Source organism: Notothenia rossii (assembly GCF_949606895.1).
Source record: "Notothenia rossii genome assembly, chromosome: 5".
Taxonomy (NCBI): Eukaryota; Metazoa; Chordata; class Actinopteri; order Perciformes; family Nototheniidae; genus Notothenia; species Notothenia rossii.
The window spans coordinates 43,974,319-43,996,888 of record NC_136903.1 but is presented as its reverse complement, the minus strand read 5'-3'; the positions used below and the strand labels follow the sequence as shown (position 1 = coordinate 43,996,888).

The window sequence follows — 22,570 nt, the reverse complement described above, 5'->3', positions numbered from 1 at the left end:
GGCAGGTCGCACTTCAGAGACAATTAAGAACTTAAAGAACTGGCAGGAACACTAAAGTCATGACATGTGCATGAAAGAAAAGTTCTAGTGTTGAATTTACTTTTAAAATGCAGAAAAATGCTGCTGAAATGGACACAAATAATCTGTGTGTTTAAAAAGCTGGCATTGAGAATTGGTAATAGACATTACAAAACTTCATCACACCACTATCAGGTGAAAACAATGTGAAAATAACAGTTCAGCCAGTTCTAATCATTCCCATTTAATAATACCTCCTTGGGTGTGGAATCAAATGTAATACTGACTATTATGCCTCTATACAAATCTGTTTTGTCTGGAATATTTCCTTTGTTGATATGCGAGTATGTCTAACAAAGATAACTTTTATAAACTACCGTATTGTCTTTATAAAAACTACGCCTGAAATGCATTGTATGTATTGAGCTGGAGTTGGAGCTTCTATCCTCTTTTATTGCACATTCTCAGCTTTACCATACTACGTGTGTTTGGTCTTTTTGCAGGAAGCTTACTGTGAATACCTCCGGACGATCAACTTCATATCACATGCACTTTTGGAGGAAGCTGGATCACAAAGTGAGCTCTGAATAGTGACATACCGTCTATGACTGATTATAAATATATATATTGAGAATCTTTGGAATACATATTTAACCTTTTCCATTCTGCTTTTGCTATGTAAGGTTCCTTTGAGTATGTTTTAAAGGGTTCTATTAATTATTTATCATCCTCCAATTGGCGTTCAAAAAGTGCAACTTTTCAAGTTAAAAACTTTATTTTTTCAAGTTAAAAACTTTAACTTTTGGTGGTCTTCATCAGAATATGGAAACATTTAACCTGCCTCATTATGAGGATTTACTGTCAGAACTATTGCATACTGTGAAATAGACTTGTATTGAAAGCTCACTGCTAAAGGTTATAGCTTAGGGGCCACATTTGATCTCAAGTAGGCCTGAACAGTACAATCATAGCTTAATAACCTATACTGTGAATAATGACCACTCCAAATTGTTACCTTTGTTTTAGTGCAAAAAAAGTACATTCAGAAAATGTTCACATTTTATGAACTATCTTTTTACAAATGTAATTATTTTACATAAATTTCCACATCTGCGTAGTAATCCTGACACACCATACCGCACAAACTAAAGGGGTATCTATTTAGGAAGAAGGTTAACTTATTCACTGCCTTGTAAATGTATACAAAAAACATAAAAGTTGGGAAAATTGCAGTTAATGTCTTCTCAAATTTGTATACTTTGCTAAGTCATCCAGTGAGCCAGATTGGACCCTCTGGCGGGCCGGTTTTGGCTATTGGGCCGTATGTTTGACCTCCGTGCTTTAAAGGGTCTTCAGAAAGTAGAGCCTGTAAATATGATTGGTCAGACCACATGGTGAGATATGATATGCTGTGGATTGTATACTTAATATCCAATTGATTTTTTAAAGATGATTTTACTTGGATGGACACATTCATATTTCATTCAATTAGAAACATGTTGATCACTCTAGAACAGGGGTATTCAACTAAAATTCAACGAGGTCCAGTTAGAGAAAATGTCCCCATGCAAAGGTCCAGAACATCAAAATGTCTAAGTTGCTTTATGAATTAGTGTGATATATATTGAAGTAGCCTGTAGCTTTATCAACGTCTGCATGTAATCAACAACTGACTGCCAATCAAATAAAGAAAGTACAATTCAAAAACAACAATATGTATTGTCAATTAAATTGAACTATACAGATATACAGTAAATACTGTGGATATGTGTAATGTTCCTCTCGGGCTGCATTTAAAAATAAAATAGAGAAAATAAATAAAATAGCTTTTGAAAATGTGTGCATCTTAAAAGTGCCTGATTTTAGATAAATAAAATAAAGTGTAGCAGCAGCTTGAGTTTCCCTTTTTTTTTGTTAACCGTTTCACATCATGACTTAACAGTTTCAGCCGATTTATAGAACAATATCAGTCTTTACCAAGCGGCAAACTCTGTGGAAGAGCCCGGACGCCAATACGGAAGTGGCACACACTGCAGTTCATATATTGGCCGATAGGGACTGACTGCAGAAAGGAGCAATTTCCATAGACCCCCATGTTAAAATGCCCAACTTTACAGCAGAAAAAAACATGTTTCTACCCATGGATACAATAAATATTATTATGAATATAGTTAGAATCCACCTTCATGATTATGGATCTGTGAGTGAATTGTTTTCTAACACGACCCTTTTATTTATATTAGGTTTAAAGTTTTTGCATAAATTAGGGCGTGGTCACATTGAGTGACGGCTCTGTGAAGTGACTGCTGCTGTTAGCTTCTTGTCTCTCTGCTAGCTGCTCCGTGAAGCTACAGGCACTCTGCCTGTTCAGCTCATCCAGGCAGTGGCGGTTCTACGGGGTGGCACGGGGTGGCAGCTGCCACCTCAGAAAAATGCCTTGCCACCCCAGCTGCCACCCCAGTTGGCAGCTTTGTTTTGAAAGAAAAGTTGTGGCTCATCGGACATTTATGAGAGAAAATCTCTAATGTCCTAGTGCAAGTGAATGCAGCACACAACGCAAGCCTTGTAACCCCTCCCCCGGCCCTGGCGCAAGTCTGGAAATATGATTGGCAGCGATTTCATTTGAACGGGGGGAATGAGGTATTTGCGGTCTACAATGACAGAGAAGAGCCTGTCAAGTTTGGCTGTAAGGAAGGCAAGGCAAGTTTATTTATACAGCACTTTTCTGTACGCGACAATTCAAAGTGCTTTACAAAACAAATTAAAATATGGCATTTTATAACAGGCATTACAAAGCAAAGATCATAAAATAATAAAAAACAAACACCACAGGTATACAATACATGTTTAAAAGGCATACTGTAGTGCGAATATGAGCAGCTCAATTAAAAGCAGCCAAAGAGATATGTTTTTAGTCTCAATTTAAAAATAGTAAGCGTTTTCTGCGGACGTGCATGATTCATGCAGTTTTTTCCAGGGCATAACAGCTAAATGCTGCCTCTCCATGTTTTATTTTTACTCTCGGAACCGATAGCAGACCCGTCCCAGAAGACCTGAGGCACCTTGATGGCATTATGTAGGAGTTCAACAATATACTTTGGTCTTAATGATTTAAAAACTAGCAATAGTACTTTAAAATCAATTATTTGGCCGACTGGAAGCCAGTGTAAAGACTTCAGAACCGGACTGATGTGATCCACTCTTTTAGTGTTAGTGAGGACACGTGCAGCAGCGTTCTGGATCAGCTGCAGCTTTCTGATGGATTTTTTTGACAGCCCTGTGAATACACTATTGCAGTAGTCGAGTCTACTAAAGATAAAAGCATGGACAAGCTTTTCTAAGTCCTGTTGTGACATTAGTTTTTTAATCCTCGATATGTTCTTCAGGCTGTACTCAGCATTGAATCAAAACGCACTTAATAAGTTTGTGAGGCTTTTTGCTGAACAAGATGGTAATCGCCACATTCAGCTGTTATAGGCATGCCAACTTGATGCTCTGCTCACGAATGACTCGATGAGCATAAAAACTGTTAAGATGATGACGTGTGTAAATATATTTTTTTCTTTATGGGGGTCTGCCCCCAAAAAACAGTTTTAAGCCTTGAGAAAGTCAAATAAGACGGTGTGTTAAACTTCACTGCCCAGGCAAAAAAAAGTAACCACTTTGATTGAACTAGGCCAGTAGGTAAGGACCTTCCACTGGATAATAACGGCAGCGATGTATATGTTTTAGCTGAATACATGTTTTTTAACCCTAATTGATGCAGTTAGTAACTTCTTTAATGTTGTTTCTTTCTGATGTAAAGTCAAGGTTGTAACTGTTTGCAATGAAGTCATGGGGCGCTGAACTGTTCCTTTTGATTCTTTTGATATATGATATATGATAGTAATTACTTGTCTTTCAAATTTGAAGGAGGGTGAGCAAGCATCTTGAGGAACATTCATCATTAACTCCTTCAAAAAATATAGTTTATTTAATAACACTAAATATGTGAACCATAACAGTGATTACAGCTGATAGGAATAATATGATTGTTAATAGTATCATATTAATTCAGACAAACATCGACGAGACAGTTAATTAATGTACTTATTGCAGCAGTCTGCATAGATTTGGTACCCCTGCTGGTCTAAGAGTGAGACAAACTCATTCAGTTATTGTTCATTTAAAATTCATTAAATTAAGTCTGTCACCTTTATATTTAAGGCTTTACTGATGTGCCACAATAAGGTCACCAAATGTTATTGAGTTAAAATAAATGTTGTGGCTTTCCAAGTTAACATTAATTGATATTACTGCGATTAAATCAGCACATACTTCTGCCAGGGGATGCCACCCCTGAAATTCTCCTGCCACCCTCTTGCCACCCCATGGATATTTTTCTAGATCCGCCCCTGCATCCAGGGAACACAACTTGCCCACGGCCGTGTTTGTTTGTTCTTCATGCTTATCGGACTATTGTGACTCGCTCTGCGGTTGAAACAGACGGTGCATGAATGCGGTTTTGCGGTAAGTGAAATTCGAGTACTTATTTATGTGTTAATGATTTTAATCAGCTACGTAATTAATGTTACGGCTTGGGTTAGCGTGTAAGCGAGTGGTCGCTACATCGGTGCTAACCATGCTAATAGTAGCCTACAAGTTAAAATCATAGACTATATTTATAAAGGTTAAAACGAAATAGACAGGTGTTAAGTGGGATAATACTGTACAACAAACGGCTTCTGTTTGAGGTTGATAAAATAAGGTCATCCTTGTAACTTAGAGAGATGATTATTATGTAGGTAGGAACTCTATGCATCGCTAAGGTTAATTTAAATTGGCTATGCTCAAGTATGTAGACAAGCTAATGTCGAAGTAGTGTAGGTGAAATCAACCTCACAACAAGATGTGTGTATATTACAATTATTAATGTCATATTTCAAAATTATTACTTGGATATTACAATATGGTTGGTTGAGCTGGAGTTCATTATTGAGCTTACACATCACAGTCATCTGAAGAACAAACCCAAACCTTGTTGTTTTTATGAATTGCATTACCAAATGGGTATCAAATAAACAGTAAGCATTGGTAACACAACTTCCAAAGTTACAGTAGAATAAAAAGGACCCTGACTCGGACAATACACAATCCAACATGTTCAACAGAAGAGAATCAGTTATATTGTTTGTACACATGGTACTTTACATATATATATATCTGTTTGTTTAAGGTGTCCAGGTGATGTAGACAGGCTGGACCAGAGAGTGAGAGACAGAACTGGAATCCTCACAGCAGTGAACTTCAGCACAGGTACAAATACTATTTTTTTCATACTGTACAAAGAATCAAGAAAGTATTGACTTTAATACACTGATATACATTCCATTAAACAATACTAGATCACCTACACACCAGTGAAGTTGAGGGTTTTTTCTGTGCAAAAAGTTACATTTAGATGTTAACAAGCAATATGATTTTGTCAGCTTTCTAATTTAATGTATTAAAGGCAAAGATATTTAACACATAGTGAGAACTGCTACTATTTATCTCTCAATATTGTCTGTAAAAAACGTGGTAAAAGTTATTATTTTCAGTTTCTTTCTTACGTTTTGATAACAGTTCAATATTATTTTGATAATAACATATATTTCAATGTTGATGAATTTCATACCTTTCATTCATAATCAGATTGTCTTTGTAGCTCACTGTTGAAATAAAAAAAAAACATTGCAATTACAAAATAATTATATCTACAGCCCCTAAACACACAAACACACCGCTTTCAGAAATAACACACTTGTTCTACAATAATATGTTTTATGTTTCCTGTAATTTTTGTTAGGAAAGGACATGCCTGAAAGACACGACATTTTCTCCTTCTCTGAGGGTCAAGAAGAACATCCAAGAGGAAAATTAAAAGCTGATGCTATGAGATTTTAAGACCAGTACACTACTTTTATTGTAAAAACAGTCAGCTGATCGAATGCACCTATTTCCACATCTACACTCCATCAGCTGATTATTTCTATTTGCCTCGCTTTATGAGCTTCACATCACTTGTGCCTTGTACCGCAGAGTTTGCAACGTCACAAATAAATAGGGCCAATCTTCAGTCAGATGTGAATGTGTAATCTAACATTTTCAGTAGGAATAATGGACAAAAGGAGTGAAAATACAAATACAATTTATTGAAATGTGAACCAAAAGTTAATCAAATGTTTTAAATTAAACGCACATATGGACAGAAGGTGTAAACCTATTAAATGTATAAGTAAACACATTTAGTTAAATAACGTGACAGACTAAGCCTGTGCAGTTGGTATCAGCTTTGCCCAGCATGGGCTCCTCCATCAGTCCCTCCCCCCAGTCCCCCTCGCAGAGGAAAGACCCTCAGTCCTCTCCAAACCAACAGACAGGACGTCCATCACACGGAGGTTTCTCCCTGAAGTCTCTGCAACTTTCTGGACACCACGCTGTCTCAATCCGTCCACACTGAATATGAGAGGGGGAAAATGAAAATAACAAATGCTTTAGACAATAAGAAACATAAAGTTGACTGTTGAGTTGCTCAGTTTTTTTAGATTGTCAATAATATTACTGTATAACTAATATATCAGGTTAAGAGGCACATTCAAATAAAGATTGGTCTTTAAATACATGTTGTCTTTTGAATTGTTTGTCTAAAGTCAAGGATCTAGAACTGGTACTTAGTTTTAATGATACAGTCTGGTTATTATGCTGTTTGGAGGAGGCCTCACAGGTAAGAGCACTAACTAGCTACCATCACATGTACCTTAGCTTGACTTAAATGTATTAAACGTATAATTAAGTGATATCAAAATATAAATAACTAATGTCATGCAAACATATTAATATTTGCTTGATTCCAGTGTTGAATCTAGCACAATTGCATACAAACGTTAAGGGATTTTAAGATTCTGAAGTATTATGCTAAAAACTCAATAACTTAGATTATTATTTATAGTTTTGCTGAATAGTTTCATGTCCGCTTACCTTAGAAACGTAAAATACCACGGCAGTGTGCCGATGGGGAGCATGTTAGCTTAGCTTGGTAGCTTCAGCTAGCTCTGGAACTTTCAGCTCGGTGGCAGCAGGTCCCGCCTCGGCTCCGCCTCTTTGCCCTTATTTGGAGAAGGCGGGAGTTGAACTCTGACGTCACTGTCGAGCCGTTGGTGGCCGACTCCGCCTACTAAGGGATTCTCGGCAACTCTGCAGAATCCTATGGGTGACGTCACGGACCCTACGTCCATTTATATATACAGTCTATGGTCTTTACACATCATAACAATTGAACAGTTTTAAAGTTTCTCTTTCTTTCCCTCTTATATTGCAGTCCCTCACTCACTTTTTTTAAATTCAGTGCGAGAATTGAGCTCGAGCTTGTCCTGCCAGGAGTTTAAATCTGTGCTGAAATGGTGTCAGGGGCATCTGTTGCCGACCCCTGCTCTAGAAGTAGCATTAAACAGGCATCACCAATTCTCAGTCCTTCACCGGCCTCTAGTGGCAACCACTACGAACTTCAACAAAATAATACATTTCAAACAGGCATACAATGGTATGATGAATTTAACATAGGTGAACAATAAATGCTACATTTGATTGTTTTCCTTAATTATCTAGCTGTCTTTAAGAAAGAAAGAAAAATGTGCTAATGAACAAAGTGTAAGCACCTACTGAATGTACATATTCATAGTTGCACACGTGAACTCACCGTTATCTTGATGAAACTGAGCGTTGTTGATTTTAACTTAATGAGCTAGATTTTGCAGGATGTAATGTGTGGTTCTGTTAAACTCTATACCAGGGCTATTCAACTACACATTCAGTTGGGCCAGATTTTATAACTACAAAATTCAGCTGGGCCAGACATTCAGCGGCCTGTAAAAAGCGGGTAGTGACACATTTTAAACCAACACATATTACTGCGATGAAAAACATGCAATTTTTATTCATTGTTCATCTAACAAAGGTAGGTCTAAAAGTGCATAAAAACACAACAAATTAGCATTAATTTAACAGAATCTGAAAAAAAAGTGCACAGTTGTAGCATTAAATTTGTTTGCTTTAGAAGTCAAATATTCAGGTTATTTTTTTTGAACCAGGCACATCACAAAGTGCATTTACTGAATACAATAATGGCAGTCTTAATACATTTCCTCACATACAAAAAAAACAGCTAAAGAGCTCCAATGCAACACAAAGACTGTAGCAATACTATTTTTTCACTTTTCAAGTAACAACAAAAAAATCATACGTTTTGGTCACATTTGACCCAGACACATTACAAAGTGCCCTTAAATGAATACAGAAAGAACTGTCAAACCCTTCAGTGCACAAACCCATAACAAGGGATACGGGTAACTATATGAATGAATACTACACAACACGTCTACTATAGTAAACTACTCTAGGTGCTTACTATCACCTCATTTGTGATTTGTCATCGCTGACTTTCTAAATGGGAGAAGGGACATTTTTTGTTTTGAACAAGAGCAGTGATTTTTGGCTCATAGGATGTCAATGCAATCCTAAGACATTGGTGAAGAGTGCTGTCAGTCAGGGAGCAGCGAATGCTACTTTTGATTGAGTTCATGTGTGAAAAGCTTGATTCACATGTGTATGTTGATCCAAACATACTGAGCACACAGATCGCTAATTTGTGAACGTTAGGGAACTGCTGTTTTTTGACATCACTCCAAAACTTCGCTGGCCCGTTAGTGCGCTGCATGTCAATAAGCTCCAGTGTATATTTCCCCTTGTCGATGCAGGGGACCACTTCCTTTGCTCCGGTTGATACGTCCCCCTCTATTGCAACAGTGAAGGGGTCTCTGGCAAAGCCCATCATCACGTCTGTGGGCAGAGCAAGTCCATCCAATCGACCGGCAAAGTTCTCTTTCAACCTCGCAATGAAATCTGTCATCACATCTGTGATTTGTGCCGGAGATGTGATGTGTTTGGGGAGCGTCGGAAAATGCAGCATCCGACCCGTGCTCAAGTCGGTAGCGAAAAGGTCCAGCTTGACTTGGATCTGCTCCACAAGATCAATTACCATTTTGTCTCTGTTTACGCTTCAGAGTTGAGAGGGACATGTTTAAGAGTTGCTATCATAGGACCACCGTTACTAGCACCACTAGATGCACTTTCAAAAAACGTGCTGCGTTGTGGTTTGGTGGTTTCTATGCAACACTGAGTGTTGCGTTCATGGTCTGTACTATTGTAGGAATTTGGCTACGGGAGGCTGGGCCACTCGGGAGTTGGTTCTGGGCCGCATCCGGCCCGCGGGCCGCCAGTTGAATAGGCCTGCTCTATACAGAGAGGGTGGCAGAAGAACAATACAATCCACAAACTGCAGCCTCTAAAATGATAATCTTGTTGAATCAAGAATGCTCTAATTGTTTCAACCAGAACTTAACTTAACTTACAGTAAGCACAAAAAGTCAGATTTATTGCAGTGCTTAATTGAACTGCATTAGTTTCAGCTGAATGTGCCTTATAATCTAGCAACATCATTTATGGTTTACACATACATTAAAAGGGGGGAAGATGTAGGAGGAGGATTGGATCAACTTAACTCCTTAACATTACTCCTGTTCTGGCTGCCTTACACTGGCATTACTCCTGTTTTGGCTGCCTTACACTGGCTCCCTATAGAACACAGGATAGAATTTAAAATTCTTCTTCTCCCCTACAAAGCCCTTAATGGGCAGGCGCCATCTTACCTTAAATAACTCATTATACCCTATTGTCCTACTAGGGCATTGCGTTCCAAGAATGCAGGGTTGTTGGTTGTTCCTAGAGTCTCTAAAAGTACAATGGGAGCCAGAGCCTTTTCTTATCAAGCTCCACTTTTGTGGAATCAGCTTCCAGTTTGTGTTCGGACGGCAGACACCCTATCCGTTTTTAAGAGTGCGCTTAAGACCTTCCTTTTTGATAAAGCTTATAGTTAGGGCTGATTAGATTCAGCCCCTAGTTTTGCTGATATAGGCTTAGTTTGTCAGGGGACATCTTACTTCTTCCTTCTCTCTGTCTATACCTGTGTACTCTGTCTATCTCATGTTCCGATTAACCCAGCTTCCCCAAATTTCTTTCTTTTTGGTATCTATATACGCCGGGATCCGGAGTCATGGATGATCCTGCGGTCCTGTGTCATGGATTGCGAGTCCTGGATCTTGAGTCGTGGCTGTGGTCCTGGATCATAAGTCCTGGATGGATATACTCATGGATTCATCTTCTTATTATAGACACATGCATTTCCAAACGTTTGGACTACCTATGTTGCAAATGTATTATCTTTTCAATTTACACACGGCATCTATTGCACGTCTGTCCGTTCTGGGAGAGGGATCCCTCCTCTGTTGCTCTCCCTGAGGTTTCTCCCATTTTTCCCTTTAAACTGTGGGTTTTCTCTGGAAGTTTTTCCTTGTACGATGTGAGGGTCTAAGGACAGAGGGTGTCGTATTGTCATACTGATATTCTGTACAAACTGTGAAGTCCACTGAGACAAATGTAACATTTGTGATATTGGGCTATATAAATAAACATTGATTGATTGATTGATTGATTGATTGATTGATTGATTGATAACTGCCTGTTAAGCAGAACCCATGAAGTAATCATTCTAATCAGACATGAGCTAATCAGCTTGAATACAGTAGTTGTTTGCTAGCACTGAATGTAATCAGATCTCAGAGCCTTTAGCTATCAAGCTCCTCTCCTGTGAAGGCCCACGCCCTCTCCACATCTAAAGGCCCTGACACACCTACCCGATTTTGGGAGTCAGAGGCCTTCAGAGGCAGTCGGGCATTCGCGGCGCCCTACTCAGGTTGGTGTGTCCTGCACCGTCGTTGCTTTACGGCACATTTTCACACCTCCTGCGGCCGATTCAACATGTTGAATCGGCCAAAGAAAGTCGGCCAAAGAAATCACTCTGATTGGCTGTTTTTTGAATGACGAATACACACTACCGCTGCCTGCTGGTAAGGACAGTTATTGCCACTCGTCGACTGAAGTCTTTGCGGTGTGTTCGCAGGCGGGCGGCGTAGCCAACGCAGGCAACGTAGTGGACGTAAAAGTGGTGACGCCTTCGGAACGCGTTCTTTGGTCTCAGGTTGGTGTGTAGCGGCCTTTAGAATAAAATTAAGGCTTTCCTTTTTGATAGAGCATATAGTTAGGGCTGGCTCAGGCTTTCCTTGAACCATTCCTACAGTTTATGTGTCTCTCACCTGGCAGGTTGTCAGTATTAAAGGTCTGGATCATAGTTGTGGCTACACTTGTCGCTTTGGTCCTGCCTGATGCCCTGTACGAACAACGCTATATTGCACTTCTGTCCACCTGGGAGAGTGAACCATCCTGTTGCTCTCCCCGAGGTTTCTTCCCCATTATTATGGAATTTTTCCTTGTGCGCTGCAAGGGTCTAAGGAGAGAGGGTGTTGTGTACAAACTGTTAAGCCCCTGTGACAAATGTGTAAGTTGTGATATTGGGCTACATAAACAAACATTTGGTTGATTAATTGGAAACCATGTGATGACCTTATTATTATTATTTGATCAATCATCGAGGAGTGACGTTCTTTGTCTCCCTTTCTGTCCCATCCTCAGATGATGGGGAGGTGGTAGCAGTGGAGGTGGGGCGCATGTTGAGGTTGGCTGAACAATGTCTAGAGCGAGTCAAGTCTTTCATAGGGAAGAGAGCTGGCCTCTCTGCCTCCGGCTCCGCTCCCTTTTCCTCTTCCCCTGGCCAATCAGAGCCCAACCAGACTGCTGTCCTCACGGACACCACTGCTAACCCTGGTGAGTGCATCATCCAATCAGGACCTTTCTTTTATTATCATACAGTTCAATCACTGCTAACTAAGAACCTGCCCCAGAGGTCACAAATCAAAATAAGCCAATGTGTTTGCTAGGGATGTAACGATATATCGAATATCGCGGTAAAGAAATGTCTCAATACCGTCGTGAGACTGACAAAATCTACCGCGATTTAAAAAAATAATTTAAAATATATATTAAAAAATTTTTAAATAGTTTGTTTTTTAAAACCTTTATTTAACCAGATGGTCCGATTGAGATCATCGATCTCTTTTTCAAGGGAGACCTGTCCAACATGGCAGCAAGTAGGTTACAACATGAACATAAAACAACAGATAACACAAAAGAACATCGTATTTACAGGGCCACATGTACATACCTAGAGACATTGACAAGCACCAACAGTATATTTATATGTCGCCCTGTCAATAAGCCTCACCTTCTTGGCAAAAACGGTATTGTTTTTGAAGTGGTGGAGAGACAATGTACAGTTTTACCCACTGCTGTCACCCATGGCCAAAGCATATCTCTCTGTCCCATTAACATCAGTACCAAGCAAGAGAGTTTTTACCACAGCAGGGGATATTGTAAGATGCCCAAACATCCCAGCTTCTACCTGGAAATGTGGACATGCTCATATTCCTAAAAGATAACCTTGATGATGCTGAGTGAGTGAGTTAGAGTTGAGTTACTTGTAAAACTAAAGTGAAACTTCATTTATTCTATTGCAGGGTCTGATTATTATATTGACACTTTAAAATACTACTATCCTACTAAAATGCAGTACAAATCAGATTTATTATGTAATAAAGAAAATAAAAAAATGTTTCCCTTTATTTTTCTATATCGGGATAAATATCGTACCGTGGACTTTTTATCGCGATATTATCGTACCGTGAGTTTTTGGTATCGTTACATCCCTAGTGTTTGCACATGATTTGTTTCTAAGCCAATCACCACTTTTTGTCTCTCTGTTTCCCTCCTGCAGTCACAGCCCCCTCATCTGATACTCCTGTTGACACAGGGCATAAAACAACCAGCCCGACAAAGACGGGTCACTACAGGGTGTTGTCAGATGGAACCGGGGAGCTCTCCTCTTTTCTGCCTCCTGAAGTCTTCCAGAGACTACAAACAGTGCAGTCACAGGACATAAGCAAAAAGTAGGGCCGGTTTTTCTAACAAGGGCAAATATTGCTCCATCCAATAAGCTCTGATGTGAACAACACAGCAGGGATAACAAGAACCAGTTACCTCTAGTTTCCATTTAGATCACAATGTTCTGAGTTGAACCACCAGGTTGAAACATCAAACACATTCTTGCACTCACAATGAATCTTAAAGGTCCCATGTCATGGCCATTTCCACTGATCATAATTCCATTGTTGAGGTCTACTAAAATAGATTTATATTGTGCAATTTTCCAAACTCACATTGGTTTCTCATACAGCATCTCTGTAAACTACGTGTATTCACTGAATTTCACTCTCTGCCTTTAACGGCGTTGTAGCTCCAATAGCTCCAGCCCTCACCCTCCCTGTGAGCACAGTGTGCTCTGATTGGTCGGGACGTTGTGAATCGCGCTAAGCTCCGTGGAGGTGTTGTTTCCTTGTTTAGCGATACACAGCGAAACACAGCCAAACTCATCCTGAGCAAACACAAAGTCACAGCCGAAGTAAAAACAATAAGTGTGGCTTGATATTGAGTAAGAAAAAGGTTGATAAACGCTGTGAGAATGGGTCTGCGGAGAGAATTTCACCGCGATCCCAACTGTCTGTTATCAGCCTGCAGCCAGGGAGGAGAAATCAGCAGAGCTGCCTGCACTAAGTGTGTGTGTGAGGAAGTCCGTGGATTGGTTAACGTAACGGCTCCGCGGACATAACGTAACGGCTCCACGGATTGGTCCATTTGGTTCCGGGTAACGCATGACCGTATTGCGCGGCTACTGGCCATTCCTATGTCACAATACCCAGGAAGAATCAAATGGACAATGATGTATCTTCAACGAGGCGTTTTGGGGAGGTATTTTCTCTGTTACAGTTTTACTCGCTACAGGGTGTACTTTGAGGGTTGTAACACACAAGGGGACGGGTAATAACCGGAAAAGCATGACATGGGCCCTTTAAATTCAATTAAAGTCACTTTAAACCTGGGTTCGGAATTACAAACATTTAAGTCCTTAATACGGTTTCCATGGTCGCTCTCTTTCACAGACAACATCATTCAATGTCTCTCTTTGTCTTAGGATATCGAGGGAATTGAAAAGTGACAAAATACATAACATTGAACAGGCAATATCCTGTTGTGCCGTATGTGGATGTTATTGGTGGTTTCATGAGCCTTTTTTTTTGTAGGAGGTGCAGAAATATTGATTTATTTTTCGTTTACACACCCAACAGGTAACATTTAGCTTAATTGTATTTTGTGTATGTGTTTGCCTGTGTGTGTGTGTATGTGTGCACTGCAGGGAGCTGACACCCATTGAAGAAGCATCACGTTTGAACCAGAAGTTGAAAGCCAATTATGAAGCTCGTCTGGCAAGGCTCCCCCCTGGCAAGGCCTACCAGAAGACGTCTTTGGTGAGTTATAGGGGGGGGTGTGTGTGTGTTACTATACTTGTGGGGACCTAAATCTGTCTACACAGTCACGTGTGGCGACTCGCTTCCCTTCTGGGGACAAAATGCAGGTTCCCATGAGGGGAATCATTAATTTTAGGGTGAAGAGTTGGTTAGGTTTAGGGTTAGGGTAAGGTTAAGGGTTAGGGTTAGGCATGTGTTGGTTATGGTTAAGGTTAGGATAAGTCTCCAGGAAATGCATGAAAGTCAATGTAATGTCCTCTGAAGTGATGTGTGTGTGTGTGTGTGTGTGTGTGTGTGTGTGTGTGTGTGTGTGTGTGTGTGTGTGTGTGTGTGTGTGTGTGTGTGTGTGTGTGTGTGTGTGTGTGTGTGTGTGTGTGTGTGTGTGTGTGTGTGTGTGTGTGTGTGTGTGTGTGTGTGTGTGTGTGTGCATAGGTGCGTACGTGCGTGTACCTTCACACATGACCTCCTCCTATTTCGTAAACGTAAATACCTTTTTTCCAAACACTGTACTGTGCCATGCACAAATCTTCCAAAACAGAGTTATATCTGCCACTCAGTCCAACTATCAAAAATGTTAAGAACATTTGTTTTTCATAGTGAACATTTATCCATTTACTTTTTTCTTAATATAAGGGATATTTATTATGCAATTCCAGTAGGGGTGTAACGGTTCACAAACATTTAGGTTCGGTACGTACCTCGGTTTTTTAGGTCACGGTTCGGTTCGGTACGTTTTCGGTACAGCAGAAACAATTATCACAAAACATAACATATATATTTTTTTTTTTAGGGCTGTCAGTCGATTAAAATATTTAATCGCATGATTGTCCATAGTTAATCGCGATTAATCGCAAATTAATCGCACATTTTTAATCTGCTCTAAATGTACCTTAGAGGAATATTTGTCAAGTTGTTAATACTCTTATCAACATATGAGTGGACAAATATGCTTTATGCTAATGTTTATTATCATTTGAACAATGACAAATATTCTCATGAATATTAAACACAACAACCTCAGAACATTACAAATATTCGCCTCAATTCAATCTGGAACCTCTCTCATACAATACTACAATACTTTGTGTGTGTGTGTGTGTGTGTGTGTGTGTGTGTGTGTGTGTGTGTGTGTGTGTGTGTGTGTGTGTGTGTGTGTGTGTGTGTGTGTGTGTGTGTGTGTGTGTGTGTGTGTGTGTGTGTGTGTGTGTGTGTGTGTGTGTGTGTGTGTGTGTGTGTGTGTGTGTGTGTGTGTGTGTGTGTGTGTGATGGATCGTTGGAGCTATGTGCAACTCAAGGCATATGCTCGAACGGGAGCTGCCTGGACGCTGCAATCATGTTGCGCGCACTATCCGTGCTGACTTTTCCCACTATGTCCCACTGTCTGGCTCCCTGCATAAAGTGAAGTGCTCGGCGCAGTTGTCGGCGTAATGTCACTCCTCTGTTTTCATTTAAACAGCTGCTTATATCCGTTAGCGCAGCTAGCTAGTACCAGATGCTAACAACAATAACCGTAAGGTCTCTCTCTCGCGCCACACATACACACACCCTCCCGGTCCTCCCGATGGCCAGTCGGTGACTGCCAGTGAGCGTGGAAGTGTGGTCTGCCGCAAGCGGACGGCAGGAGCGGGGCTGTCAGCATCAGCTTGTAGATGGTATTTTAAACTCGATGCGCTCTGAAACTACGGGGCGGCCGAGGACAAAAAATACACATGCGTTAATCGCGTTAAAATAATTAGTGGCTTTATTTTTTTTTTGCGTTATTAACGCGTTAACTTGACAGCCCTAATTTTTTTATTATTATTAAACTGTGAATAATGTATTCACTCAAATAAATACAAAATATAATAAAATAAACATTAAGGTGCAGCATTTCGATGAACTGAAATAATCTGTATTTGAACTGTACTGTACTAGTACCTAAGCAGACAGTTTGACATTATGACTTGCTTATCATTGTATTTTCCTGTTTTTTTAAAGAAAAATGAACTTGTCCACATTGCTTGCCGAAAGGGCAGATCTGCTGGCACTAACAATGTCTCCTGCTGTGGAGAACACCCTCTCGCTAGGGACAGAGGTAGCAGATACAGCCAGGTAGCGCTTTGCTTACATGGCAACATAAGGATATTTGGCGTTTGTAATAGCTTTGGCTCGGTCTGAACTTTTTGCGAGTGGTGGAGGCTTAAATGCTAGTGGGAGTTGGGTTTGCACTTCAGTAATTTTTCTTTTGGTACCGGTGATATTCACGTTCGGGTGATGCCTTTTCAGTGTGCAAGTTTGATGTATTGCCAGCCGCGTAACCAATTGTAGTTGAACAATGCCGACAAACAGCTTTGGTTCGGTCCACCTGTCTTTGTCCATCATCCTTGTACGTAACTGCGAAACCAAAATGTTCCCAAACCGGAGACTTCAATGATGCTGAAGGATTTTCGAGCTCAACTTTATCTGCGTTCGCCATTTTGACAGTTCCTCAAATTACTGACTACATTTGAACGCATCCCTGTGACCAGCTCTCATAGTATGCCTCTCGTCCAATGAAATGACTTGCTCGCTCTATGACGCGTTGAACCCAATGTGAGCAAATTACTCTGAATGATGCAACGCAGCGCCTGAGATTACTTCCAAGAAGTTGTTCACGTTCTCAATTTTTTACGTTTAACGTTATATTCGTTCGGTACACTTCGGTACACACGTGTACCGAACCGAAGGGCCCGTACCGAATAATTTCGGTACGTGTACGTATACCGTTACACCCCTAAATTCCAGAGAAAGAATAGAGAGACAAAAACTACCAAAGGCTGAGAGGTAACTTTATCTAGTTTTTATCTCATCGCATTCAAGTAGTTAATTTATTTTAAACTTACACAATAGGCAAAATTTCAATTTTTTCCTTATTTCTGATAATGATTGGGTTTCTTCCTGACTCCTGTGATCATCGGGCACCTACGTTTCCCTGCAGGGAGGGGCCAACATGTTTAAACTGGACCTCAACAATACTAGTGCCGTCTGAACGGGTGCCTGTCTGTCATTTACACTTACTTTCTAAAGACCGGCAGATGACCGGTAGATGTTTTAGACTTTAAACCAGGGTGACATGTTATTGCCTGTAATGTGTGTAATAATGAATCTGTTTCTGACCTCACAGAATCCATTCAGACATAGCACATCTTCTCATGTCACAGCATGTACTGCCTGTTTTAACATGTGAGGTTAAGAGATCCGACAGTATTCGTTTAGGTTAAATGAGCAGTTCAACAAAGGCACAAAGCGTGTCAATGATATGATAACAAACTTTTTAGTGCACCGAGTGCACTTTTCTGAATGGATGCAGTCATTGTGTAATCGAGACACAATACATGTGATTCATTTTGTAAATTAAATGTGTAACAGTGATGCAAATTAGTCGCTTTTCGGCGCCTCCCGCTTTTTTAACGCTGATTTGGGTGACTTGTGTAATTCCTGGAGAACCGAAGAGTTTTCGTTTTGGGGGGAGGGTCCGTAAGTCCGTCCGTCCGACTGACGGACGGACAACTTCTCACTTCAAAAAAGAAGAAGAAATCTTGATCGCAAAATAATTAAACAAGCGAGTGCCTGTTTTTCCTGGCCAAGGACAGGTTCATTGAACACAACACGAGCGTAACGTGTCTTCACCATAGGTCTTCACGTGGTTATGTCTCGTCTGGAAGGTGTAACGGAGAGCATCGGAATGCTGCTCCAGCTCTTCAAATATTGCAGTACCCATAAGGAGCCGTACACATGCCGCAGTGTTTGCGAGGCTGTGTCTTTAGTTGTAAGCACAGTGGCGATCGGTTGTTATTAGCATCTGGTTAGCTAGCTATGCTAACGAATTTAAAGAGCTTTTCTACAACCAGGTGGAAGAGAGCTCTCTCCTGAGAGGCTCAAATAACCTCAGCTCAGTGAGGTTAAGGCACACCTTGATATGATCATTATAGTTATTAATGAGACATTAGAGACTCAATTATTAACAGGTATAACATGCTATATGACAGTAACAAAAAAAAATTGTTAAATATAACAAGAATAGAGTTTGAAAGGGGAGTGATTTGTAAAATATCCCAAAATAAAAATCTGTCATTGTCAGGTGGTATATTACGCTGTTTTTTTTCTGCTTCGAATAGTTCTCTCTTTTTTCACCATAGCTGTGTTTGCATCACTGTGTAAGACAGATACTATTACTGAATATGTAATATGCTTGATTCCTTGATGTGGTTTCATCATCCTAAGAAAAAACAGTAACTATGTCCCAGGTTAGAACCTTAATTCCTTGGAGACTACATTTTGAGACTGAACATAACACATCATAAAGGGCCGACAAAGTCTCTCCCATTTCAAAGGTTTCTTTAAAGAGCCTGTGACACGATTTTCCCCCACCATCCAAACCCATCAATTTGAGTAAATATTGTCCCCTTGAAAACCGTTACTGAACTGATTTTGGATATTTGTACTTTGATAACCATTAATCTGCCCTTCATTACATTGCATTTAGCTGACGCTTTTATCCAAAGCGACTTACAATAAGTGCATTCGACCAGGAAGATACAACCTTTAAGAAAACAGAATCATATAAGTACATCAGGTTTCATAGAGCCAAACATTTCAAGTGCTACTCAACTGGCATTTAGAAAGCCAGCCCTTTATTAGTATATAAGTGCTTTGTTAGTAATTCTATCGCTCGAAGTGGAGTCTAAAGAGATGAGTTTTCAGTTTGCGTCGGAAGATGTGTAAGCTATCTGCTGTCCTGATTTCAATGGGGAGCTCATTCCACCATTTTGGAGCCAGGATAGCAAACCCACGTGTTTTTGCTGACGGGAACTTGGGTCCCCCTCGCAGTGCGGGTGCAGCGAGCTGTTTGGCTGACGCAGAGCGGAGTGCACGTGCTGGGGTGTACGGTTTAACCATGTCCTGGATGTAGGAAGGGCCAGATCCATTCACAGCATGGTACGCAAGTACCAGTGTCTTGAAGTGGATTCTAGCAGTTACTGGAAGCCAGTGAAGGGAGCGGAGGAGCGGTGTGGTGTGGGAGAATTTGGGAAGGTTGAAGACCAGACGAGCCGCTGCATTCTGGATGAGCTGCAGAGGTCGGATGGCACATGCAGGTAGACCAGCCAGGAGGGAGTTGCAGTAGTCTAGGCGTGAGATGACGAGAGCCTGGACCAGAATCTGCGCTGATGTCTGGGTCAGCTGGGGACGTATCCTCCTGATGTTGTAAAGCGTGTATCTGCAGCAGCGGGTTGTAGCAGCGATGTTTGCAGTGAAGGACAATTTGTTATCTAGGACCACACCCAGATTCCTTGCAGTCTGAGTCGGGGAAACAACAGAGGTGCCGATGTTGATTGTTAGGTCAAGAGTGGGACAATCTTTTCCCGGAAGGAAGAGCAGTTCAGTCTAGTCAAGGTTGAGCTTGAGGTGATGAGCAGACATCCACCGAGAGATGTCTGCTAGGCAAGCAGAGATGCGTGCGACGACCTGGGTCTCTGAGCGGGGAAAGGACAGAATTAGTTGGGTGTCGTCAGCGTAGCAGTGGTATGAAAAACCATGCGGGCTAATGACAGACCCGAGCGAGTTTGTGTACAGGGAGAAGAGGAGGGGACCAAGAACCGAGCCCTGAGGGACCCCTGTAGTTAATTGACAAGGGTCGGACTCGGACCCTCTCCAAGTAACCCTGTAGGTGCGGTCGTTGAGGTATGAGGTGAGGAGGGAAAGTGCAGTGCCTGAAACTCCAAGTTCTTGGAGAGTGCGAAGGAGGATCCGATGGTTCACTGTGTCGAATGCAGCAGACAGGTCCAGAAGGATGATGACAAAGGAGAGGGAGGCTGCTTTAGCAGTGTGCAGTTCATCAGAGACAGCAAGGAGAGCAGTTTCTGTTGAGTGACCTGCCTTGAAACCAGACTGGTGCGGATCCAGAAGGTTGTTCTGATGGAGGTAACAGGAGAGTTGTTTAAAGACAGCGCGTTCAAGTGTTTTAGACAGGAACGGGAGGAGAGAGACGGGCCTGTAGTTAATAACATCAGACGGATTGAGAGTGGGTTTCTTAAGGAGAGGGTTTACTCTTGCCTCCTTGAGACTGTTTGGAAAGTGACCAGAAGTTAGAGAAGTGTTGATGAAATGGGTGAGAAATGGTAGAATATCAGGAGCGATAGTCTGAAGGAGGTTTGAGGGGATAGGGTCCAGAGAACAGGTGGTAGGACGGGCAGAGGTAACGAGGGTAAGAACCTCACTTGGAGAGAGAGGGGAGAAGGAGGTCAGTGTGTGGGTGAAGGGAGGGTCTGGTGACCCAGCGGTGAGTAAAGGTGAGTCAGAAAAGGAAGAGCGAATATCATCAACCTTTTTTTCAAAGTGGTTAACAAAGTCGCTTGACAGAAGGGAGGAGGGGGGAGGTGCTTTGGGAGGGTCCAAGAGGGTGGAGAAGATAGAAAATAGTTTTTTGGGATTGGAATAGGAAGATTGGATCTTATCTTGAAAGAAAGTGCTTTTTGCCTGAGAGATGGAAGCAGAGAAAGAGGAGAGGAGAGCCTGATAGGTTAGGAGGTCGTCATGGTGTTTGGATTTCCACCATTTCCGCTACTGCACCCAGCCCAGCCCACGTAAACTGTCAACGGGGGGAGCCTCGCTGCGGGGAAACGGTGGACCTAGTGTCCCGATCGGAGTGGGAATAATAATAATAATAATAATAATAATAATAATAATCCGTGCATTTTATCCATTAATTTCCCCAACATTGTGGTAAAAAAAAACACACGTTTAATCCATGTTGGTGTACTACTACAACCAGTGGTGTAGTGGGGATGTTTAACTGGGTGGAAGGGGTGGTGGGTGGACGGGAGACACTATGGATGCGCTCGTGAACTGTCAAGGGGGGGGGGGGGGGTGGCTTGGGGACCTCTGTGTCGCCTGTCAGCGCAACTTACATGATGCCGTTTGGACAATATAATAATAAAGGGCGGTGCCGGCTGTCAGCGAACCGGGATGTTTAACTGGGTGGACGGGGGTGGTGGGTGGACGGGAGACACTATGGATGCGCTCGTGAACTGTCAAGGGGGGGGGGGGGCTTGGGGACCTCTGTGTCGCCTGTCAGCGCAACTTACATGATGCCGTTTGGACAATATAATAATAAAGGGCGGGTGCCGCTGTCAGCGAACCGATCCGGCCTTTCTGCGCGACTATCACTCAAATGCGGGACATAGTCTCAATGTGTGGGACGCGGGACAAATAATAAAAATGCTGTGTGTGCAGTCCCGCACAGTGCGGGACACCTGGTCACCCTACAAACACAGTTCTGCCCCTCACACACACACGCTTCAAATCAAGTTGCATAAATGCTTGAGCTACGTTTTTTATTATAATTACTGTGAAATATGCCTATTATGTTTTCGTCATTATTACAACAAACACACACTTGCAACTGATAACACTGGCAATGATTTTAGATGTATTAGACTATTTAAAAAAGAAATCATGCTTCAAATAAGTGGGGGTACGGTGTACCCCCGCGTCCAACGCCCACTACACCACTGACTGCAACTACAAAAAGCTAAGGTTTGTTTTCTCATCAGGAAATGCAGACCGGCTCAAAAAAGATTTTTACATCATCATCCTCACGATCATTTAATGTATCATATGTTCGCCGAATTGACATGAAAGCACTAATAAATGTAGTTTCATCCACTTGAGTTTACAAAAATAATCGATTTGTTTTTAATATCACATCCGACGGGAGGAAATTCAGCAGCTCTCACTACCGATTTTTAATCCTAATTTAATCATCATCTTCACCACGATCATTTATGTTTATGTTCGCCGAATTGACATGAAAACACTGACAAATATGAATATACTGTAGTCAACTTCATTAAAACGTTATTAACGTGCCTAAACTCAGTAATTCACCATTTCTACGCATGACAACACACTTTGTCCGTGTTTGGCTCTCTCGCCGCACAGTGAAGCGTTCCCGCATTGACGTCACTTCCGGCTTCCCCCAAAACCTCAAAATGAGTCGAAGGAATTTTCCCGCGATGTTCGAAATTATTGATATTTATCGGAACGGTATCGCTTTTTCTTTTTTAAACTGACGGTTCGAGATTACTAGTAGCCCACTATTTCATTGCACAACAGTTGTTGGGTTCGTGTCACAGGCTCTTTAA

The 22,570-nt window shown here is 41.4% G+C and overlaps 1 protein-coding gene and 2 long non-coding RNA genes across 3 annotated transcripts in view; 2 read left to right on the top strand and 1 right to left on the bottom strand.

The window, feature by feature from the left end:
* The window catches only part of vps9d1 (VPS9 domain containing 1), a 79,677-nt gene that overhangs the window by 1,351 nt on the left and 55,756 nt on the right, over window positions 1-22,570 (top strand). Inside the window, 5 exon segments of the mRNA XM_079684227.1 lie at window positions 522-594; window positions 11,054-11,131; window positions 11,623-11,814; window positions 12,821-12,992; window positions 14,297-14,408. Coding sequence (XP_079540353.1) covers window positions 522-594; window positions 11,054-11,131; window positions 11,623-11,814; window positions 12,821-12,992; window positions 14,297-14,408 — 627 coding nt within the window.
* On the top strand, window positions 605-10,581 carry LOC307040985. The gene is made up of 2 exons (XR_013808661.1): window positions 605-5,313; window positions 5,846-10,581. It is a non-coding gene; the product is annotated as an uncharacterized lncRNA (long non-coding RNA).
* On the bottom strand, window positions 6,171-7,146 carry LOC307040986. The gene is made up of 2 exons (XR_013808662.1): window positions 7,018-7,146; window positions 6,171-6,495 (listed from the first exon to the last, which is right to left on the bottom strand). It is a non-coding gene; the product is annotated as an uncharacterized lncRNA (long non-coding RNA).